This window comes from Typopeltis vanoorti, chromosome 6, assembly GCF_054136105.1.
Source record: "Typopeltis vanoorti isolate ZY-2024b chromosome 6, IOZ_Tvanoo_1.0, whole genome shotgun sequence".
NCBI classification, from domain to species: Eukaryota; Metazoa; Arthropoda; class Arachnida; order Uropygi; family Thelyphonidae; genus Typopeltis; species Typopeltis vanoorti.
In genome coordinates this window covers 25,982,641-26,008,222 of record NC_143554.1, presented here as the reverse complement: position 1 = coordinate 26,008,222, position 25,582 = coordinate 25,982,641, and the positions used below count along the sequence as shown (strand labels likewise).

Sequence of the window (25,582 nt, the reverse complement as noted above, 5' to 3'; positions counted from 1 at the left end):
GCACTGAGGAAGTGAAGTGAGGTGGTTTATCTTTGATTTCTTCATTCTTCATCATCACAGAGGCGTGTTGATCATCTGTAACTTTTATATGATTACTGTTTAAAAATCAGTTTAAGGTGTTCATTCGAATCACTTCTGCATAATGCAATCATTTCATCCTTCGTGTAGACAAATTAAAGATATTGGTAATTGCTTGGCCTGCTAATGGATGTCGTAATGGAACTACGTGACCGGAGTTACCTGCTGCTCCTACTAGTGCACGGACAGTAACGCGTCATAATGTTCTTTTAATAAATACCTCACGAAGGTATAAAAAAAGTATAAAATAGTGAAAATGCACGGAATGCTTCTTTCAGGACATTATAAAGTGTTTAGTGAAATAAGATGGTCAATCATGGCGAACACCACTAATGTACTTGGGTGCGAGAAATATTCTAGGTCATTTGCACAAGGGTAAAAAAACTCCACTTTTTTATTTTTTATTTATTACAACAGTCTGCCGGAGCTCTGTACAATCAGAAGTGAAGTGTGCTTAGTTTTTGACCTCCATCCTTTCCGCTAATGCACTTCGCTTGAGACGTCTAAAACACGGGCATAACAGCTAGTTTCACGAAGCACTAGAGGGTTCGGTGCCGGGATGCGATATAAGGTGACACCCTTTAGATAGGTTAGCCTGAAGCTTCTGGCGATAAACGTGGTATTTCAGGGTTACCCAGAAGGAAAAGTCATTGAGGTCAGATGCGCCGATCGGGAAACGTGCAGAACTTGGATTGATGGGCTCACCTTCACTGTGAGGTACTCGCTGTTTACGATCTATCCGACGAAGTTAGTAGTGTATTAGAAGAGTTGGTAACCCGCATAAACACACACCGCGTGACCACTTTCTTGTCATGCAAGACTTTCCATCCAGTGCGCGCGCGCGCGCACACACACACACACACACACACACGCACGCACGCACGCACACACACACACGCTTGTAATAGTCGTTCCTCTAAACACTGGATCTGCCCCAGATAGCTCTATCTTGTTATGGTATTAGCTGCTTTTATATATATATATATATATATATATATATATACTGTATATACCCAAATACACACATATACAGAGAGAGAGAGAGAGAAAATAGTAGTTGTTTCAGAAATTATACACACTGGCGAGCGAAACTGTGGAAATGCCAAAGGGAAGGTATGACCATTGAACGCTATAGTTCCCATACAAAATGCATTAAGGATGCTTTTGCGAGTGGAATGAAAGATATTAAAAAGAACAGAACATGTGATATCTTACTTCGTTTTGAATGAAATTCGATATATACTATGTTGACCAAAGTATTTGGACACCCCTATTTGTGTTGAAAAAAATGCGTTCTAATTACATTTCTAGTACCGAGTAGGACCACTTATGGCTTGAATAACAAGAACTGCCCTTCGCGGCATTCTTTCCACCAATTTCTCATACGTCGCAACGAGGAATATTCTTCCATTCCTCGCCCAAAGCTGCCCCATTGCTGATGCTGGTGACCGCTGCTATGGTCTGGAGCGAATTTGGCGTTCTAATTCGTCTCAAAGATGTTTGATGGGATTGAGGTCTGGGCTCTGAGCCGGCCAGTTCAATACTTCAACGTTGTTTTGTGTAAACCAGTCTCGGACCCGCAGTGCAGTGTGGTATGGTGCATTGTCGTGCTGAAACATGCAAGGGTCACTGCCGAAGTACACTTCCACAGTGTCGGAAGCATGAAATTGTGTAGGTAGCCATCAAACATCATGGTTTTGGGCACGTCCATCAATGGACCAAGCCCCCATCCAACTGAAACGTTCCCCATACCTTGACCGAGCCTCCACCAAACTTGACAGTTGGAAAGATGAGGTCCTGCCCGAATGATCTTCTGGATAATCCAAACACGACCATCGGAGAAACGTTTTGAAGCGTGATTCGTCGCTCCACAGAACACTTTTCCGATCATCTAGTCCAGGAACGGTGTGAAAGACACCAGTCCAAACGTCGTTTGGCGTTGATGATGTATACCGATTGGCTTGTTCGCAAGAGCTCTGCCTTGGTAACCTAAGGCATGTAACTCTCTGCGGACTGTTCTAATGCTGCAGATGTACCTGCAGCATTTTTCAGATTGTCTGCAAGGTCCTTCGCTGATGCTTGAAGATTCCTAGACAGAGCTCGTCGATCTCGGTCAGTGGTCTCTTAAGACATTTTCCTCCTGTGGTGACACCATTCACTTTCCATCTATCTACGAATGACATAAGCAACGGTGGATTAATCGGTATACTGAGACAGATAGCTGTGTCATGGACAGATAGACCACTGATGTGACACCCAACTACCATCCCACGTTGAAAGTCTGCCAGTTCAGCTGAACATGGCATCTTCATATCGAATACAGTGGAAAATATATAACACATCCCACATTTTATTACCAGAGTTATGCAGCCACTCCCTGAATATTTTCATGTGGTAAGATTGTAAAGTGGATGTGGCGTTTGTATACCACGGCGCTTGGCCGCACGAAGGAAGACTTGGTTTCGAGTCTAGTCGGCGACTAGAGGAAATTTTTCTAAGCCTTTTTTCGACCGGTTCCCGAGTTAGTCGATCTCTGGCACGGGAAAGCGGGTTTTTCCTCCCGGAAACTCCGGGTTTTTCGTCCTGTAAACTCAAGAAAATTGACCGTAGAACCCACATTATTTCAGACATTAAATATATTGTGTTAGGGTTAGGGACCACAAGATGGCGGCACATTTGCGCCGTCTCTCTTCACTGTGTACCGCTTAATTAGTGATAGCCTTGGGCCATCTATCTCTGATTGGTACCAGTGGAGATTGAACTGCCCACTCAGTCTTCAAAAGTTAGATAGGGCTAAATGGCCTCGCCTACTCCCCGTATACGGGAATAAAAAAGGCGTTAGCTGATTTTTTTTTTTTTTTTTTGAAGATTGTAAATTTTCATGGCAAGTAAGGTATCTAAATACTTTTATCAACATAGTATATATGCCAATCCCTTATCCTCGTCACATAATTCACGTAACCCATTGATCAGTAGATCAATAATGAAAAAAAAAAAAGGTTGTAGATCATCGTTCTGTGTGACGTCATCCTCATACTTGATATAAAAAACATGAAAGGAAAAAATTGTAAAGGTGAGGAAGCGATCACTGTGATTGTCACCCAATAGAATCTGCAGGTTCTGAGTAGCAACAGGCAAGACGACCAACACAGTAGAATACTTCGACATGTTCCACAGTGAACGAAAAGTTCTATTTAAAGAACCTGGCGTTGCTTAACTAGATCAGTTACCAGAAAACAAAGCTAATCAGCACTATTAAAGTTATGTGCATGATATAATTAGGAAGGCAGCCTGTCATTATGTCACTCCCTTATCGACAGATCATGGTTGATAAGGATGTTCAGTCGAATAACAATGACTAGTTTGTTCTTTGTGGGTTATATTGCAAGATTTTAGTAAGAAAAAAATCTTCCTTCTCCATATCTGGACGGCTAATTCACCTTCTAAAATTCTTTTAATTCCCCAATTCCTAGACTAGATTCAAACCCAGATCTCTCCAACCGACTGGCACAGGTCACATCAGTCTTCCGATTTTACACCGAAGTGCTGCTATTAGTGTTTCTGTTTATTGATTTGAGCAGGCAAAGTCGGTGAGACATTCTACAACATATTTCGTTTTCTGCTAAGTAGATTTCGTTTTCTGTCAGTTCCACTGATATTCTTCATTCTTCCAATAAAGCTCATAGTCATGAGCTTTATTTTCATGGTTTCTTTTGACTTTTTGCTGACACTTTCGGATATCATATCGTCATTTTAATTCCTAATAAAAAACAGCCGATGTTCAGAATGGTTTTCTTGCATTATCCTCCTTTGCTATTTCTTCATGTTAACTTCCCCTTCATAATTAGCGAATGCAGAGTTTAAAGTGATATATGGATGACAGGTAGCCTATTGATTGGTGTTATTGTGCGCTATTTTGTTCATGAAGTGTTGCATTGCATTGCACTGCATAAATGTGTACAGCATTTCAGCAACATATATTCACGTATCTCTTTTCGGGGCTCATTTGGTAACGTACTTGTGTTTTGAATGAAGCGACCTATTTCAGACCCCGCCTATGCCTTTGGCTATTGTCGCCATTAGCTCATTACTGACAGCCGGTGCACTAGCTATTCGTTGTTTTTCTTTTGAGAGCAACCTATTCTTCCCCCCCCCCCCCTCTTTACATATAATGAACCAGAGAACAACATCGTCTATGCCCTTTCTGAAGTGGAAACGAGAAGACAGTAACCTTGCAACAACCATTACCACTCCGAACAATTGCATTAAAAAATGAACTTTGTCTGTTTTGTCTAAACCAAAGTGTGTCATTCATTAGCTATTGCTATTATTCTTTTATCTTGTTTAGTGTGGCAGAATCAATGCTCTTGACAGTGTTTAGAAGAAATCCAGTCACATTTCATTGCATGCATATTTATAAACTGAATATCACCAAACATTAACTTTTTGAATTCCAATTGAACGTGTAACTGCTTCTCAAATTCTTTATTAGAAAGGGCAGATAAAATTATATTAAGTGACTTATTTAACTTGTTGACTTCCCGTTTGTGTTTCTCCATTCAGCTTTCCATCCTGTTTTTCATGGAAGTTGCTCTGCGCTACTGTGTGCGATCCTACTTTACAGTAATGTCTACAAATACACGATAAAGAAACAATAGTTATTAAGCGTGTGTATCTGATCAGAATTTAATTAAACAAAATGAGCTTCAGTGAAGGCTGCAGTAAACCTGAAAAATATCTCGTAACCCAAATACTTGAACAGAACTGGTCTTAGTGCCGCTCATGCCGGCATCGTCTTAATTAGATCTTTAATTTCAGATTTTTATCCTCATCTTTAGGCCAGTTGGAGTCCGGATACTCTCTACTGTTGGCCTATCCATCTCCTAACAAGTATAAGTCCGTTATGTAAGGTGTGTGTGTGTGTGTGTGTGTGTGTGTGCGTGCGCGCGCGCGTCTACCAAAACAAACAGAAACCTACATCAGAAACCAGGGCAGTGGAAAGGAAATCCGATTATCTGCAGCTCCTTTGTGCACCACCCCCTTATTCATTAAGCTAGTCAGCAATCTTTTAATGAGGCTATTCAAAATGTGTGTATGTTTTTTTTTTTTTTAAGTGACAGCTAGTTCTGGGCTGCTTTCTTCCTGTATGCCAAATCATGACTACTTTGTTTCCCGCCGCTTTCCCAGGCTTTCAGAATTTCAAGGTGAAATCCTACAAAAGATAAGAAACGACTGACTCGTGGGGTAGGTTCACGGTACTGGTGGAGAAAGGAGGAACGCTCACGCTTAGCGTTTTAAGGAGCGCGATAACAGATGGTTGGGGTAAATGACATTTGATTATTCTCCAGGAAGTGTAATCTGGCAGATTTGAAGCCATTATTTCCTGTTTTTGACCTCTCCCTACTCCTCTACACATCCAATCGTGCAGTGAAAATATTTAATGAATCAGGCCATGGCCAGGATCTTGATTATGGCACGTGTTTAAGCTTGTTCTAATTTTCAATCACTGGTTGGGCCTTCATACAAGACCTGACGTTTTTATTGGAGATTACATTTCCCACAGTGTCTCAGCACAGCAACTCCAAGTGACACTGAAGATAATTTGAGGTATCCATCATCCTTCCCATATTGAGATCATATATCTTTCTTGACAAGGATATCTTCGTGTACAGGACCAGGCTGTAATAAGTTCTTTTGGGAATGGCGGTGGGGGGGTATATTTGTAGTAAGGAAAGTGTAACACAATGGCTTGCTTTATATTAACATAAATATGAAAAATCCTTGCAAAAGCGGCAGAAGTTTAAAAATAAAAACTAAAATTTGATAAAATCTCCACCTGCAATATAATTTTAAAACTTGAATTTAATAAATAAAAAAAATCAAATCAAATTCTTATAAACTGAGCTCAACCATATAGTGATATGAATGTAAGACCAGTATTTAATGTTTGCTGAGTTGATCCCGACATGAACCCCCCCCCACTCTTCCTACATGGAAATACGTAATCTGAACTAACTCTTTTTAAACTAATGCACTCATCACAAGCATGATTGTTAAATCTACTTGTTCATACAGAGAAGAGTAACAAACGACACATCTCAGCTATGAGACGGCGAATGTCAAATTGCTGGGGAGGGGGGGTGACATTTTCAGGAATCTTCCTGTAGAGATCAGGCATGAAAGTTTTTCAAGACGCTTTAGGCCTCCAGTCAGCAAGATGAGATTCACACCAAGCGATAAAAAACATCTACCACCTAACTACATTCACAAACATCAATATGAAGCAGGATTCGAACTTGCAACCTACAGATCACAGAAAATATGCCTCTGTCCTCATCGATATTCAATGAGGACAGAGGCTTGTCTTTCTTGTGTTTCCTTATTAATCATTAGCGTATAGTGCTATTTGTTTGAACAAATAGCTTAAAATGAACAGTTTAACTTATGTTTGAATACATCATACACACTAAATTTCCAAAAGTATCAGGACAAAGCGAAATTCGGACAAACATTCTCATGCTTCTCAGAATTTGTAAATGGCATAGCTTCAAACTTCTGCTTCACTCTTTGCCTTTAATATCCCAAAAATTGATGGAAAGGAATCCTTCTCTAGAGATCCGGCATGAAACGTTTTTCAAGACGCTTTAGGCTTCCAATCTTGCATTCCATCAAGTTGTGACAAGTTGGCATGTAGTTGGTTATATGGGTCTCAAAGAAAGTTATCTCGCAAAAATGTCAATTTTTAATAGGATTACTAATGAACAGCTGAGCTGGCCAGTCCATTAGTATCACTTAGTTTCACACCTAACTTCATGTATCTGCATTTCTGAGACGAGCGTTATCCAACTAAACACATTTCAAGTAATGCTGCGATTTTTTAAAAAATTTCCCTTTAAGGATTAAAAGAAAAGGCAAAGCTGGACAACACATCTTTTGAATGAGTGTAGAATGTATTTCCTAGAAAATGTAAAACGAGGAAGATTGTTTCATTGAATAAACGGAAGAGAAGATGCACTTAGTAGGATGAATTGTGAAGTGGACCGAGCACACATGGTGACTGCTGCTCGAGTTATGTGGAGATTCGCAGGAATATAGATTCACATGCAGATGAACATCCGCGGAAGTATGAGCAGAAAACTTTCAGAACATGAATATCTACGCTAGAGCGTGGATATTCATGTTGAACAGAGTTTTGAATTTTTAGAATTTTAGGAAGGTTTTGAGGGCATCTTTCCAAACGTGAAACACTTCTATAACTGTGAAGATCTGGAATTTGTTGAGCGTAAAATGTTGTTTACGTATGAGATGTATTTCTTTTTTGGAGAGTTTTGGAAACAGCAAAATTCAGAAGATTTCTTTCATTCATTGAAAATATACCATCTTCTTGTTTGTTTCCATATTTCAAGATGACTGAAACGAGAAGGAATACTTAGCAAATGTGTTAATGATGTTTGCAGTCAGTGAAAAAAAAACTTGCAGTGTATACTGTAAGCAATGAGAAGTGAAATTATGTCGATAACTGTATACCATAGATCTGCCTCTCATTATGGAAATGAGTTGGATATGGGCCAATTTCTAGGATATATAGGAACTATGTATACAAATGAGACAGAAGCCACGATCCAGAATGTGTATTTTGACTACGGAATTTGTGTCTAGGATGTTTAATCTCTCGCTAGCAAACGATTAAGGGAAGAACATTAATTAGCTTGTTGATTGAAGATGAACTATTTCTATAATGTTTCATAAATATCTTATGAATTATTTACATAATTTAAGATGAGTTTATGACTCGCTAATCAAGATGGCGCCACCCAAAGTCACCGAAACTTGTAACTTGTACTACCATGATTCACAGTTTTAATATCGTAATATGTTTGGACTAGTTATCTAGCTCTTGCAATATCTAGACCTTTTCATCAATGAAAGTGATGCTTATCGAGATGAATCCTCGAAAATAATCTTTACATTCCTTCACATTAAGCTGTAGCAGACACGGAATCCTTGTTATCGTTGCCATCAATATTTGTATGTTTGGATTCACATCTAAAATCACTGCTGGTTTCATTAATGTCAAAGGCATCTTCTGTTTCGTGCGCTGTTGGATGAGTCGAGTTCTGCAGCAAATCCAAAGCGACTTTGTTTTACAATGCCAACTCTTAGGCAGATTTCTGAAAAATGATGCGTCCATCGATTTACTCTTCAGCATTTAGAATTTTTTAAATGATGTTCCATACAGAGATCGTTATTAAGCGGAGGACTTCCAAATCTGACAATCACTTTGATCTGCAGTGGGTGATCTAACCACCGCCTCTTCGTTCAAACATGCTGCATTCTCAACATTATGTTGTTGTTGTTTTTTGTTTTTTTTAGTTCACTTGAATGATGGGTGTTTTATGATTTAAGCCTGAGTCGCCTATATTTGCAATACACTCAGATTTACCATTTAACTTTTAGAAATATGTAGCGAATGCATTGAAATACATTCCTAATTCTTGAAATAGCCAATGGAAATTCATAATGAATGTTCTGATGGGTTAGAATTTCTAAACTATTAGTAAGCACGTAAAAAAGATTCCAGATTTTCATCCTGTTTTTAATAAAAACAGCAAAAACAATTAAGATATATGAGATCAGATTTCACTGATTTTTGTTTTCAAATAATGATTTATACACCATTTGTTTGGTTTATTGATGGACTCGATTATGATGGATCTCAACAACTTGTCATGAAATATCAAATTTTTCTTTTAACTGTCATGTACTAGTTTATTTTATGAAATCAGTTGTTTTCATAAAAAAATATTTCTTCTGGAAGACTTCTTTATGATGTTGAAATCTTACTTCGAGGCGGCCATATTCCTCAGTCGTCGGAATTAATTTCTTTGTTATACAGGTAAAACATATGTAAAACAAACTGTAAAATATGTAAGATATGTTATATGTAAAATAAAGCAACTCGCTTCCATGCTGTTTTCCATTTTTTTTAAAATTTGTTTTCTTTAATTAACCATTGCATATCTCTGAAAAATGCGCTGAAATTTAAATTTGTTGAAACAAAAAAAATGTGGGTGCCTGTAGATTCACGGGATTCAGTCTTAATCATCCGTAAATTGGATATTAAATAATACTTTAAGAGAAATAACGCATATTTTGAAAGCATCATATTATAAATTTATTTAGTAGATGCGTGGTGGCATCCAAAACCTGTTCTCTATCCACATGGCTCGAGACTTTCAGGAACTTGTGTTTCTTGCAATGTTTCCTGCTCTGTTTATTCTGATCCATTTTTATCAGAATAATGGAGTGAACTGCAACCTAATTATCTAACACCTCCTCAAGATGAATAATATTTCCTTTGCCGGCACTCAGCCGTGTGCCTCCTTGAATTTTTCAGCCGAGAGCCTCTAGGTTCCGATCTCTTTTTATCCCTAGAAATTTATTAGGATTATCTTTAAAAAATGCCCATGGTGCGATGCCACACCGTACTTCAGAGTCTGAAGTTGCATAAAGCCATACTGAGACCTTCGTTTACTTTGGATCTCCTTTTTCGTTTCTTTTGTTGTTGCTTTGATTTTCATGATTGTTATACTAATTCTTTGTCTAGAAAATCACGCTTAATTTTCAACAAAATCTTAAAACTCAAAACTCTAAACAAGAAGAGTTTTGCTTCCGAATTTAGTTATAACCTGTGTCCACATTAATATGCAGCCTGCTGTTTTTAGACAGTGTTACTAATGGGTTTTATATAGGTTTTCAGTTTATCGTGGGTTAGACTGCTATTAAAACAATTACTACCCGAAGGTTTTCGAAGTTCTTTATTTGCAAATGCAAAAGTCTTCGTCATTGACAAGTGAGAATAATTCTAGCATAAAGAACACGATGGAACTGTTATTTAATGAAATGAACTTTTTTTTTATAAAAAAATAGTATCGACTCTGGCAAAATTAACCCAAATTTAAAAATAAACACAAGGTCAAAATCGAGTGCTGTAGGTTTCGTTTGACTACGTGAAACCGGAAATAGGTTGTGAAATCTGAAAGTATTGCGTTAGCCCTTTTTTAATGAACGGTTTCGTAATGCTCTGTCAAGCTGACTGACCTTATCTAAAGATACAATCATGATAAATAAGAAATGAAGGCTGCAAATCAACGTTTGCCACTTCTCGCCAATCATTTTGCCTTAATTGCACATTAAAGAAGGTTGTGTTGGACAGAATTCCGAACATGGAACTTCCGGTTACATCATATGCAAGTGTGCGCACTGCCACGAGTTCATTTTGGTAAGGTTGGATGGAAACTTAAGCATTTATTGTTAAAACTCTTCATCTAAAACCCTCATTGGCTGTGAAATGTCATGCATGACCATTAAGGACAGTTTGTGACATTAAAAAATAACGTCGATAATTTTTAATGACAATTGATCCTCACCTTTGATCCCAAAAAACAGAAGTGGACAGTTGTAATTTTAGTAAGTTAGCCAATAGATTTGTTGGAACACACGTGTACGGGGAGGAGCATAAAGAAATACGAAATCACATGACTCGAGTGGTTTTCATATAACACTGCTTTTACCTCAGTCTATATACGTTTCTTGGTTGCTGTCACAAAAATCACCTGTTTTTTGAAAACCTGATTCGTTATTGTAAAACAAAATCAAAACATTCGGTTGTGTCTTCCGAATGTCATGAGTCGGTTACCATGGTAATATGGGATCCAAGTTCGGAAATGACACTTAGAGTTGGTAGAAATTCATCAGTGTTTGAGGAAAGACAAATGTAAACGACAATGAAATACTGTTAAGTCTGTGAGTTCTGGGTGTGCCCAACTGTTTCATCAGATCGTTTCTGTGCTTTTTGTTGGGAGATAGAGTAGCAAAAGTTTTTATTCTCTACAAAAGCCAGTTTGTTTTATTCCTCAATTAGTATCTCTCTGGAATATATTAATATTCTGTAAAAGAATCTTGCATCTAACGACGCTACGCACTCAGATGAACCTGAAATGATCTCAGTGAAACAGCCTGAATGCTGACGCCTCTTTTACAGCTCATCACTGCGTGTGACTGCTTTCCTGATCAAGTGAAACCAGTATTGCATCCTTGGAAAGTGGTTAAACCGTTTATTAAAATCAGGAACGATCATCAAGTGTCATGGAGATACGCACATGTTGTGTTTCGTCTGAACTTCAGTGACCTTTATCTTTGTACTCCTCCGAGCAAATGCGGCGCAGGTTAAGTTGATTTGTCATTGTCACTGAGAATCCCCTTTCCACTGTGAATTTTCACTGCAGCAAACAAGCCCTTTATTTCCACTTACAAATGATGACATTTCGGACACTGAAAGGCCAGTTGAAATTTTGGTGTAAGTTTAAATATTTAATTTAATAATATAATGAAATTTTGATCTAAATGTATGTTTTTAGAACATTTCTTTCATTGCTCTGTAATATTATTACAAATTTGTAATTTGTAATAAAAAGAAAGAATTTTAAATGAAATATTACTATTACATATAAAGATTATACGTTTTAGAAATAATATAGGTGGTGGTTCATATATGTGCTGTGGTTGGATGTTTTCCTTTTTTTTTTTATGTTAAGCCCATACCTGAGAGGTTGGTTGATCAACCTATAATACATTAGTACCGTATATGGATAGTTGGTTGGGAAAGGAGGAGGTTGTTTACATTTGATCCTTACTCCATGCTTAATTAATAGACTCTAAGATGTTTTAATCCTGTTCATGCAACTATGGTATCAGTTGTAATTAAAAAATATAAATAAGTTTTGATTGTACCAGAAATCTGACGAGCATAGCAAATGTATATACGAAGCAAGAGTAATATAAAGAGTATAAAAGAGATTATAGACTGTTAGGAAGATGCATTATTTACTAATTATTGGATGAAAAATATGCTGAAAATGCGTTACAACAGAGTTGATGAAGTGCTGATTTTGGTTATAGTTTAAAGCCATTTATTTCAATTTGTCTTTTTTTTTTTTTTTTTTTTTTTTTTTTTTTTTGTACAGTGTTAGCACGTTGAAAAGATTCCAAAACAAAGCGTATTCTTCATGTCCGAACACGTGAGTGAATTTGTTTTTGTTATGGATGAAAGAGGAAAAATCCAAGTCATACGGTTTCAAGTAATAGATATATGATCATGTTTACAAAAAAAAAAAAAAGGATTAGAACATTAATATGAATACTCTCCGGTCATCGAGATTCTGAAATTAATTCTAGCTAATGTTTTTGAATTTAAATGATCAGTCAATTAATAATCATTTCTTTTTGATCATTGAGTGGCATGATTCATTCATCATCTTAAGGTGCCTGTTTACATGCACGTCAGTCAATGCATGTTAAATGCTCTTGTGGACGCATAAACAAATTTCAGACAGTTAAATTTGTGGTTTTTGATGTATTTTGACAATATTGATAGTGAGAATAACATAAAACATGAATATCTTTAGTTCTAGCATTCTAGGAAGAAATTTCGAAAACTTGGAGTAAACAGTTGTACAGGCGAGGGTAGAGAGAAAGTTATGAAGCAGCCGATTTTCGGATCGCTAAAGGACAAACGTATCCTTAACTTCAACTGGCGTGCATGTTCAGTTTATGAGTATTTTTTTTTCACTTTAATATCTTTCTCCGCTATTTTTCTTCTGTAATTCCGCCATGTCTACTCCATGCAACATTATCCTTCCGATTGACACATTAGACCAGCAATGAAGCGTTTCATCCATTTCTCTCTAGACAAATTTATCTCCAGAAACCTTATAGCTCTTCAGTATAGTTTGGGGCCTTCACTTGTGTGCTTTTGAGTTGGACAACCGGAGTCATCGGAAATAAATGAAAAGTCTATGGTTCGAGGTCGATTAAATCAGCATAGATTAAAGAAACCAGAAGGGGAAAATTTTCCGTTAAGACCCGATCAAATCCTCCCTTTTCCCATCACTAAGCTGGTACACCTGTTATCATGACTCTCCATGGTGAATGAGATGTAACGAATAAACTAGTTTTTAAGCATGCAAGGTGGGGTTCTCCTCCCCCGAAGTATCAATAAAATGTAGTGTCATGACCTCGGACTGACCTCCGTAATATTGCTGCATTATATCTCCACGCGGGAGGTGTGTGGAATTACAGAAATGGAATGAGATTATTGAGGACACCGTGCCATTTGGAATCAGCCTTGACGCATTCCTGGAGAGCTTCAACGCGAGGTATGAGAGGTTTCAGATAACACTAATCACGTCAATTAAAACAATGGAGTTCAAGAAAGAGAAGAGGGGGGGACAGCATTAACGAGATACCTACAATTAGGTTTCTGCTTGAGCACGACGGGCTGTGTTCCGCATATTTGTTGATTCTAGTCTTCGAAGGAGGAAAGATTAATAAAAAGAAAAAAAAAAGACGTTACTGGGAGGCAAAGGCGGAGATTCTGACAAACACACAAGCGGAAGAGTGTCGGACGCGACACACGACAAAGGGTGGAACCCACATGACTAGTTAATATGCACGCGATGATGTCATCATAATTACAATGGCGGTAACATTAGCATTGTGCTCTACGACAACAAATTATTGGCTTGCAAGTAATCACCAGATGACTGATTTTTTTATGTTTATCTTCTTGCTCATTCCTCAACCAGAAAAACAATGCCGAAACTTATTATCTCAAGCTCACAACGGCGAACTTAGCACAACCCACATTTTTTACTGAAGATCTCTTTGTGACCCTGGGTTTTGATGGCGATATTCGAGTACGAAGACACTATCACTTTCGCGTATAACTTTAACCTTCCACGAATATAAATGTTTGTTCTGTACTGATTGTAAATAAATAAATGAGTAATGGCGGAAGTATTTAAAATGCTTCGTTATTTTAAAAAGAAGTTGGCTTAAGAAGAATTACAAGATTATGAAAAATTTCTTACAGTTTTTCCATATTTTGACAAAAAGTAGGTAGAAGCAATTATAGATGGCGCTTGTCATCTGATGCACTTTGAGCATGGTTACTGTGTAAGTATAAAGTGGACATCAACACAAGCAAATGAGTAAGCAAGTTCGGAGATGATACGATAAGGTTTACTGTTGCCTTTTTGTATTTTTTTATTTAGTGTTTTACATAATCTGGTATCCCTGCTCTAGACCAAGTACAGAACTCTTTCTAGCCACTCCAGGCCTGCAATAAGTGGGACGGTGGTCTCACACCTACCTACGAAATTCATAAAGACATTCACAAAATATCTCTATCCACGCCGGGATTTGAATGGAGCTTGTTGAATGGAGAGAGGAGACAAGCTCGGCCAACTATGTCGTTAGAATATCATGACGGGGGTCAAATGATATTTTCCCTTCAAAAAATGGGGAGTTTTATAGAAAGGATATCTAAAACTATCTCATTGGGAAAATGCGTTACTGGTTGTTTGAAGGTGCTTATTTTTCTCAAATAAAGTATTTTTTTAATATTTTAGGAATGTTTTATCATAAAATTCCTCACTTTCGTCGACTAAGAAAATGACTAACTGAGATAATCGTTGCTGTACGTTGCTTCATTTCATATATGATATTAAGAGATTTGCATATCTAGTTTTGGATAGTCTATAAAATTCTCAGATGAAATGGCAGTAACATTTACCTGATTAATGATAATCGATGATTACAATTTCCATTGCCGACATATCTACAGTAGTATGGCTTCATTGATACTCGTTTGGTCGGACCGTCTTATTAACGTATAAATAAAAGGTTATCACGCAGATTTCTTTATAAGTTAACGAATGTCTAATCCACATGCTTCCTGAAATATATCTAACCATTAAGATGTGGTGCTTACTGATAACAATTTACTGAGAAAAGTCTATCTGTTATTCTCTCTCTCTCTCTCTCTCTCTCTCTCTCTCTCTCTCTCTCTCTCTCTCTCTCTCTCTCTCTTGTTCTGAAAGAGTGAACAAAGATCGCCGTTAATTTAACGGTAAACCTTGAAATGAGCAGTAAATTAGTTCCGGATGCATTTCATTTAATGCGGTTAATGTGAGAAGCACAATCATTTTGCGAATTTTATCAGGGAATGGTTTTTCACAGGTGCAAAGTGATCGATGTAATTTCTTATTATCTGAAAATTAGCAGTTCTCTTTAAATTGAAAAGTTTCATAGTTTGCAGTCCTCTTCATTCATAGAGTAATAAGTAAGATCTCTTAATTAAGTGAGCAGGAGTGTGAGAGCCTTGTTTCATAAAATTCATTTCTTTTGGCAAGGGAACATAGGAATCAAAACAGTGAAGTAATGTGTAAAAAAATGATTAAGACAACTTCACATACCCCGAAATGAGAATGAAGCCCAGAAAAAAGGGAACTCCCAAAATGTGGAAGGTAAGAAAAAAAAAATGATTGCCCAAATCTTTTCTATAATGATTTTATTCCATTATCAGATTTGTTTTATATGATAATGGACTTCACACTCCACCAAAAAAAAATCTAGATTGTGAATAAAAGATTAACAGGAGGTGCACACAGTAGCTTAAGATCAGTACGAGAGTCCCTGATATTCATTTGGTATACAGTAACTATTCCTTGCTCTCTCTCTCTCTCTCTCTTTCTCTTCATCATAGAAATATTTTTTTCAAAATCCCAAAAACTAATCAAAGTCAGCGTCCTCTTCTGGCTACAAAATTAGAATATATTAGAAAACGAACCAATTTTGAAACATTGGTTCAGTTTAAATGTTTTTCGTTGCACATAATTCATCTATGAATATTTGATTCACTTAATTGTAATATCGTTCTTATATAATGTGGAAATGAATTTATAAAGTATTGATATTTTCCAAATCTAAATAAATAATTCTTTGTTTAGTAACCAGCAATTAATAATATGTACATTATATGTCTTTTTCGCCCAGAGGTCTAAATCTGGAGGAGGTCCCAATGTACTACGTGTGGACCCTTGATATTTCTTCTGCACAACTTATGAAATACAAGATATATATATATATATATATATATATATATATATATATATATATATATATATATATATATATATATATATATATATATATATATATATATATATATCTTGTATTTAATTCTATTACCAAATGAACTACAGTAACAATCTCTGTCTTAATGCTGTTATCATTGTGGACTGACATTTGGTACTCAGAACTGCGTTATCCTACACCGCCTTGCCAGACAAATGTCAGTTTTTCCTTTAGAATACAGATTTCGAAGAGAGAGAGAGAGAGAGAGAGAGAGACGCATGCTCACGTTAGGTCGCGTGCATCATCAAATTGTCCCGTGGTCGAGATTTCATCATTGGCTTTCCTTTGATGGCGATTTTTATCACGCTATGCTGAATACAATGCGAAAAATACCTACCAGTACATTTACTACTGAATAATCTCAAAGGAGGATAAAATGCACGCAATGTTAAGGAAATTCATCACCCCTCGACGTCGAACAATTACGTAGCAAAGTAGCTAGTAGAAAAATGTTCGCTGTGCAACTCCCATTTGCTTAGGAAATAGAACACAAAAAGAGGAAATCATCCCCCAGTGTATTCAGGCTCGGACACACACACACACAAGGTAATGACCAGCACGAGTCTCCGTCATTCATTTTAGCATCAAATGAACAACCGTTTGTCCATCGTATGCGAGGGGATTCACCTGTAATTACGTAGGAACTGGTCCATGTTGGCAGTTTCATATTTATTAGCCGACGCAACTACTGCAAGTATAAAGAACCTGACAAATGACCTTCTCTAGTAGTTGAAAATTCTATAACCTACAGGCCAAAAGACGCTTTCATGAAAGAGAGAGAGAAAGAGAGAGAGAGACGAAGCATCTACACAGCAACAGAATAGTGACGAGCTTATATATAAAGAACACAATGCAGAGTCTACGCATAACAAAGATGGTCAGCATTGAAATAATGGCATAGAAGAGGAAATGCATGTTAGCAATGTGGAAACAATGATGACACACACCTGGAAGCATAAGGCAACAATCAGTTTGCAACATAAATTTGCTACTAATGAAGGCTAATGCTTTGAGTGCAAGCACAGCATGTTCAGAATTTCCTGTCTGTATTCGCTCTTTTAGATAATTATTAAAATGCACTGTACCAACTAAACAGGGTACCAGTTTTTCAATTCTGTGAGTGTGCTAAGAGTTAGATCTGGGGAATGGTACTATCAATCTGCTCTTTCACGATATAATAATGTTTTATAACATTGGTACTTTATCCCGCGCCTTTCCATTAATACAAATGGTGATCTCGCACTGAGAGTATCAGTTAAGTATGAAGTAGAGACGCTCTATGTTCGGCCAGCACTTGCAATTATTTTAAACAATGTGTAGTATCTTTATTCTCTGTTCACGTCCAGATGTCATCCATTATTCTAAAGGAGAGAAATAATAACGCTTTTCAGTATCTTCAGAGATACACTATTAGAGATCAAGTTTAACTAATTCTGAATGGTTTTGTGTGAACTATCAGGATTCTCGCCTGATAGGTTTCCTTCTCGCAAACGTTGTGATTGATGCAAATGAAAATCGAAAAGCCTCAGCAATCCAGTAATGTAACAAAATTGTTATGTTGTTCCCATCACTACAGTTTTACATTACTTAGTTGGCAATATTGCCTGGTGATAAAGATACACAATCACAGAAACATTAATTAACTGTACATCGTTCAAAAGCTCTAACAAAACTAGAATATAGATCCTTTTTTAATACACTTTGTAATTGAGTCTACTGAAGAAGCAATAAATTATTATTCTTTTTAAGCTTGCAACCCTACGAAGTACAATTATGACATTCGGAAAAACCAGACTAAATTCTAGTTATGCTGAATAAATGCACTGAGATTCGCATAATAACGAATAGGAAGGAGTTGAGTTGCGCGCGCGCGTGCGTGTATTTGTGTGTGTGTGTGTGTGTGTGTGTGAGAGAGAGAGAGAGAGAGAGAGAGAGAGAGAGAGCGGAACAGCTGTTTTAAAAATATTACTTCAAAATTTATTTCTAGCAGCGTCGAAATGATTTCTTCTTCTTTTGAGACATTTTCACGTAATAAATATTTTTAAACTCCATTACAGTAGACGGATCGCTCTCCTATCCCTCTTTTATTAATAGGAATAATGCTAATAATAAACAAAACATATATTTTAAGCTATTAGAATTCTTAATATGCAAAAAGCAATGGAAGACACACCACCGTTAATCAACAATGCCAACAACAGTCTGCGACAGCAGTGAAATTGTGTATCAATCCTACTACACGATGGCGTTTGTGGTTGCAACGGATCCAGCCTACCTCTGCTTTCACAACATACGGTGCAAAGAGTGATAGCAGAGGATGGAAAGAGGCTACTTATTGATCTGGAACAAGTTTGTGGATGCAGATCGCATCGTTGCATCAAACGAGACGTGAATTCTCAGTTAATAAGAATACGATAAAACACATCACCACTTCTGAACGCATGCCACTTGGGCAACACGCAGCGTGTACTCCACTGCCCAGGTATGACTCTCGTTAATTGCGATCCTTTCACTAAAAGATCCATGCAATGAAGAAGCATGTTTTCAGCACAAAGTGGGTTTACATGCCACAGATTATCGAAATGGTTAATTTCACTGAAGAATAGCAATCTGTATTACATAAACATATTATTACTATTGCCTTTTTAATTGCCTTCTAATAATTCATGAGAATGAATACATAAATAAAAGTGGCTCTTAACTTATTCTATGAAAATAGTTAGGTGATGGAGTGAACGATCAGATCTTCAGTGAATCAACATCGCTTAGCATTTACACAGAGGAGTTTTGCATACCACCAAATACAAAGCTCCTTCTTTATAGTCTAAGTTTTTAATTATATTTATAAATGATAGATGTTCTTTTAGGTTTAAATTAATTAATATTTATCTTAAAACGGCTTAGAAAAAAAAACAGAAAACAACTCATTTCCTTTTAGAAGTAGAATTTTGTATACTTACTGATTGGGAATTAATAGTTATAATTAATGGATTTGTAAATAGGTTGCGTGTTATCCGGTGCGTGTGAAGTGTTTCTTCAGCAAGATTAATTAACCTGGAGAAAGGATAATTAACATGACCCCTTTATAAATAAAATCGTTTGTTGGTTATTATAAACTGGAATTGTAATATAATTTTTTGGCATAAATGTTCATTGAGAATATTCAAAAAAAAAAAAAAATGGAGACAAGAAATACTTAATGCTTTCTGCAATTAAGCAAAGATGTCCTGAACCGACCTGGACTGGCATGAAATAGTAGGAAGCTGTGGTACGATTAAATATAATGGATGGATCCTCTAACACTTCTCCATAGTGCCAGAAACGGAAACCCATTTTAGCAATGGTAAAAAGGCTCCTCAAAAAAACTTCTTAAGCACAGGCATGTCTTTAAGCAGATCAAGACACTTATCAGCTGTAATGAAAGGGGATAAGTGTAATTAGTCTTCTGGGAATATAGGTTATCCCTAAGGCAGATATTAAACGTTTGCATCGCCTCCGTAACATGCCTTTGCCAGCGTGATGTAGGGCACGAAAAGTAGCGAGGGAACTTCAACAAACAGATGATTGTCCCCGTAGCGACAGCTATTTCTAACCCCTTTGACACACTTCCGACTGGGGCGAGCTAATCCAACATTAGCGATCCATGACGACATGCTTTTGCAGCTCGTGAAAACGGTCATTTCGGAAGAAAACCCCGTTATTACGTTTCTTGTTGTAACTCCTCAACCTTTTCGTAGACAAAGTGGTATTATGTGCATCACCACGCCGGAAGCTCTTAAACATATTTTAAATGGTCGTTTGTAGAGAACAGTGCACGCTGTAATGAACACCGTTGTTGCCTCCAGACCAACCCTCAAATTACCCCACGAAAACGAGATCCAATAACCCACTTCTGGCCATCCTTCCCCCACAGATTTCGATACTTGCGAGGCATTTAGTGAAAGCGTAAAAGTTGTAATGGGGAAAGGGGAAGTGGGGGGGGGGGATACTACTCTCTTGCTTCTCATTTAGTGTCTTCTGAAACAGCACCACACAGTTTCCTTAATAATAATTTTTCTCGGTGAAACTGGTCCAAAGTCTTATTAGATTCTCGTCATGTAAGATGTTATTTCGACCCACTGTCTTTATCATTGAACTATAATTCCAGGTTTTTCTTCTGGAGCTTTTTTTTTTTTTTTTTTTTTTACTTTCACAAGGTTTAGATAAGAGTGATATTAAAAGCAAAAGCAAACATGTAGAGAGCATTCCTAGTAACGATGAGGTCTCCATAATTTCCAATATGGGAAGAAAAACGTTTTCAAAATGAAATGTTCTTCTTTAAGACATCGAATTCATTTTAAATCCAGCAAAGAACTACTGGATTTAAAATGAAAGTATATAAATACAAAGCATTGGGCGTATTTTTTTTTCTCGAAAAATAGCGAAGATATCGACTGTGTTCGTTGAAAGAAGTATATATTTAATGTAACAGATACTTTTAATTTCATGATTTACATATTGATATCATTAATAATAATATATTATTTTTCTTCATGTTTAAAGATTCATAACATAACTACAAAATTATAAAAGTGTTTTAAGATCATCATGTGTCAAATTTCCTCCACGACCTCTTTATATTCTCGCGAAGAAAGAAATAAGTTTGTCATAATATCAAAGTTTTCCATTGTCATTATCTAAAAGAAGATTTTGTGGAGTAGGCTCTTATTTTCATATTTTGAAACTACGAGTATATTGTAAGCAGAAATAACTATTTTTTTTTTCCCTTTTAACAGGCCCCACGAGTCTCTTGGCTGCAGTCAGTTTTCCGAAGACAGTAGTGGTGGAGGCGAAAGAGAATACAAGTGTAGCCAGTGCTCTAAAGTATTCAACTGGAAGAGTAACTTAATCCGCCACCAGGTAGCGCATGACGAATCGCGTCGCTACGTCTGCGAGAATTGCAAAAAAGTCTTCACCGATCCTAGTAATCTCCAGAGGCACATCAGATCTCAGCATATCGGAGCGAGGTCTCACGCCTGTCCCGAGTGTGGAAAGACCTTCGCGACCTCTAGTGGTCTGAAACAGCATACTCACATTCACAGCAGCGTGAAACCTTTCAGGTGTGAGGTGTGTTTCAAGGCGTACACCCAATTCTCCAACCTGTGTCGTCACAAACGCATGCACGCTACGTGTCGCATGCAGATCAAGTGTCACAAGTGTGGACAAGCTTTTTCTGCAGTGACATCACTCTCGAAACATAAACGATTCTGTGAAGGAACGGCTACACCGACTTCCACCCTGAATTCTGTATCCAATTTCCCAGTGACTACAGCGCCCCATACTACCTACGACCCGGACAAAGCCGTGCCTATGAGTATAGCTCCTCCAACGAATCCCCTCATCTTTTACCCTCGACCTGGTTTTCCGTTCTACCCTCCGTCACTCTTCGGTTATCCACTCTTCACTGGAGCGGGCCTTCCGGCACCTCCACCTTTAATCCCCGACACGTCCCTGCTTGTACAGCCAACGGTCAGTCAGGAACATCAAAAACAAGCTTTGATTGATCAGTTTTTGTCTTCGAATGCGTCTGCATCCTCCTCCAAACAGGAGTCGGACTATTTGGTGAAGACGGAGAAGCCAAACTCAGAAGGATCTGAGTCGGAGGCTTCCGAAGAAGTGACTTCCGATACTGGAGAAGACATTTCATCGTTCAGCGAAGCAGAGTCAGAAGGCGACACGATCCTGTCTCTTGGAACCTCTCCTAACTCTTCATCGCACCATCACGTTGAGCCCCCTACCACGATCATGTTCACGAACCAAAGACAGAATTCTCCGAAGCAAGGTGCTGTATGTCCCGAACCGGCCTCTGTAGCTCCTGTCATGTCATCTAGTGGCCTGCTTCGACCACTGTCAGTCAACTGTTCAGCAGAAATGGACATGCCATTTGACCTTTCCCGTAATAAGAATAGGATGCCACCGGAAGAGTCTCCAGAGTTTCAATCGAAAGTCAAGGAGGAAATGAAATCCGAGGATCAACCACTTGATCTCAGACTGTCTTACAAGAAAGCTCCTGCACCAGAAGAGAATCCTCATAAAACTCACGTATTTGGAGAGAAAGAAAAAGGAGAGAAGGAGAGAGAAAAACCTCCCCCACCTCCCGATCCTCCGGTTCCAGAACCAAAACTCGAAACAACAGTTGCGGTGTCAGCAGCGCCACCTTCTCCATCAAAGGTACCGATGGCTTATCCCAGGCCCATCCACCCTATGTTTCTGGAGTCAATGTACCGAATACAGCAAGAGAAGCCACCGTTCAATCTCTTTGGCAGTCCAGACCGATTAATGACGCCATTCCCTCCTCGGTATCCCTTTCTCAGTCCTCTTCTGGGTACAAACCCGCCTTTCGAATTCATGCGTGCTCACATGGAGAAGGTCGGTAAGCCAATGCACGAGATGCTCTCTCCGCATCTCAACAAGGCTAAAGAGCGATACTCCTGCAAGTTCTGTGGTAAAATTTTCCCTCGTTCAGCCAATCTAACTCGACATCTCCGAACCCACACGGGCGAGCAACCTTACAAGTGTAAATACTGTGAGCGTTCATTCAGCATCTCGTCTAACCTCCAGCGGCACGTTAGGAACATCCACAATAAGGAGAAGCCCTTTAAATGTCCACTCTGTGACCGCTGCTTTGGTCAGCAGACGAACTTAGATCGACACTTAAAGAAACACGAGTCCGATGGGCCAACCATCCTCGATGATTCCCCGAAGGGCGCTGACGCCGAGGAAAAAGACGAAGCAGCTTATTTTGACGAAATAAGAAACTTTATCGGTAAGGTCACTAACAGCAGTCCTACTGCCGACCAGGAGATTGTTGATCCTGGCGACTTTGACCCTCCCGAAATGTATCCAAAGTGCGAACCAGGATCGTCACATCACACCAGTCCTCGAAGTGTTCAGAGCGAAAACGGAGAGGTTGAAGGGCAACCCGAGAATAACAACGAAAATGACGAACCTACTGCGAAAAAACAGAGGCTTCAATTGGGATCGTTCACGTCTCCACCTCCACTCTGTAAAGAGTCGAAGAGTCCCGAGTCTACCCGTGAAGTGGTCAGTGGTTCTACTGACCTACCGCCAATCCGAAACGGCGAGACGAAGTTGATCCAGCAAAAAGCCTTGGCATACGAAGTGATGATGTCTTTAAACCGAAAACGGGATTTGCCTAACGGGGTGCAAGAAAATGGCAGCAGGGGTGGTCCCGTCACAGAAGACAAAGAACCGTCAAACGGAGGTAATTCGACAGTACCTTTCCAAGAAACGCCGGTAATCGGCACGGAGTGAAGAGTGGCAATCCACGACCTCAGTTAATGATGCTAGTCAAACCCACGAGAACTGAGCGTTCATCAAACGCTTGCCTGTGAGAGGTTGATCGGACATGTCCGCCAGCCGTTGGGGTAAAGGTCGCAAGGCTACTCTGTAAAATGCATCAAAATAAAAATTTTAAAAAACCAGTGAACTAAAAAAAAAATCCTACTTAACCCAACCCCATCCACGTAAACCCCTCGTCAGTTCTCCAGGGACGCTAAGTGGACATCTCGAATTGCACCACCATTCAGTGAGATGCCGCAGCGTCAAAACTTTTGATTTGTATGCTTTTGATTTGCTCATCATGTTGTGGTCTTTCAATCCCGCCCTTCTCCCGTGTGAATCTCTGCCCTCCCAAAGAACCAATTTCGGTACAAATACAAGCATTACGCCTTTCGTAAAGAACAATTTCGCTCAGTAGTAGACTTAAGAAGACGTTTCAGCTCCATTCCTTCTACAGCACAATGGCAACGGAGAAGTTACTTAATTTAACTTAGTTTTTTGTTTGTTCTGTAAGTTTTTTTTTTCATGTATTCAAATGAGCCCTTTTTTCATGTAGTTTTTTGTTCTCATTACAGAAGTTTAAAACTGTATAAATGATTTAATGTGTAATAGTGTGTTGAATGTAGTATTTCATGTTTATAGGTTTATCAAAGATATTAAGTTTACTAGAGATAATTGTTATCGATCTAGTTTGGGCCATTCAGCACTCCAAACTCACGACTAACACTTTACAAAAACAACACATGCAAAATTAAAGAATAAAAAAAAATTAAACACCACCTCAGAACCTCCCCTTCTGTATTTATTTGTGAACTTTCTTGCACTGTTTACAAATTCTATTTATTACCATTGCCAACATGGGTGGAGGTATCTGCTGCGGTCTTGAAAAATTTGCACACAGTATACGAAATTTGTGTTTCAACATTTGGTCAGTTTTTTACTGCATTATGTGCCTTATTTTAGCTAGTGATTGCTTAGGCCCAGAATTCTTGCCAACGACGCTCTATCTTGTTCAAAGATCCTGGGCAGTTATAATTACATTTTTTGAATTTTTCACGTTTTTTGCAAGTTTGTCATCCAACAAAATGACTTTTCTGGCTGTTACAAGAATCGTTGGTGCAGCAATAACATTGCTAGAAACAGGTTCCTCAAAAATATCGATTTTTGTGTGTGTATGTAAAGGCACAGTTAGCTTATAAATACGAGATGGGTCATCATTTGGCATCACGAAAGCATAAAACTTGCAAGAACCGTGAAGAACACTACTTTTTGCTTTTTATTAAGTCACCAGTTGTATAATCATTCATCATATATATAGTCGAACCAGTCTGTGTCATATGTATTATTGTTTTTGTTGGTTGTTTTTGAAACACATGTACAGAGGCATCAGCAGAATTTGTCAAAAAAATCGGTTTAGAATGAATCTTGTAGGTCATTGGGCAATCTGACTTGCAAAGTTGAAAATAAATGGAAATTTTAGTGATTACTGTGTCGCTCTGTTTTGTTCACATGACTATTAAAGTATGATTTGAGAATCTGAATCCAATAAGATTGATTTTCAAAGCACTTTACCGCACGAAACTGAATATCGTAACCAACTATAAACATCGACATTGCATATCATTTAGTCTTTCTCTGTCTGGAATTATTTCCAGGTTTGGTCTGGTCGATATAATTCTACATGATGATGGTGCTAACCGACCTGAAATGAAATTCTGTTCAGAACGTATGCAGAAATAAACTGAAAATATATTACTCGAGATTAGACAATGAAAAAAAAAAAAAAATAATGATTTGGAAAAGTGATAAATTTTCAGGGGGGGGGGGAACTTCATGTGAACTTATCTTCATATACAGATGTTATTACATGAATAACAGAATAGTGAATGAAATAGAAAAGCCCGAACTAAATGATCAGGAATAAAGATGGGAAAATCCAGTCTGTTAAGCATCTTGTTGAAGTCGATCCATGTCAGTATTCTTAAATGTATCATTTCCATGCTTAGTAAAAGTCTACTCTTAACTTGCTCTGAGCTTATTTTGACGTGAAGCTTTTTAAAAAAATTGTGATTGCAAACAAGAACCAAGAAACTGTTTTATTATGCAGGATGATTAATGCCATAAA

The 25,582-nt window shown here is 38.0% G+C and overlaps 1 protein-coding gene across 2 annotated transcripts in view; it reads left to right on the top strand.

The window, feature by feature from the left end:
- The window catches only part of LOC150105346 (histone-lysine N-methyltransferase MECOM-like), a 290,030-nt gene extending 265,090 nt beyond the window's left edge, over positions 1-24,940 (top strand). For both annotated transcript variants that reach the window (XM_090394732.1, XM_090394733.1), the window contains one exon: positions 20,892-24,940. In XM_090394732.1, the coding sequence (XP_090250858.1) occupies positions 20,892-23,430 (2,539 nt within the window). In that variant the 3' untranslated portion in view covers positions 23,431-24,940. The remainder of the gene's footprint in view (positions 1-20,891) is intronic.
- The last annotated feature ends 642 nt before the right edge of the window (positions 24,941-25,582 follow it).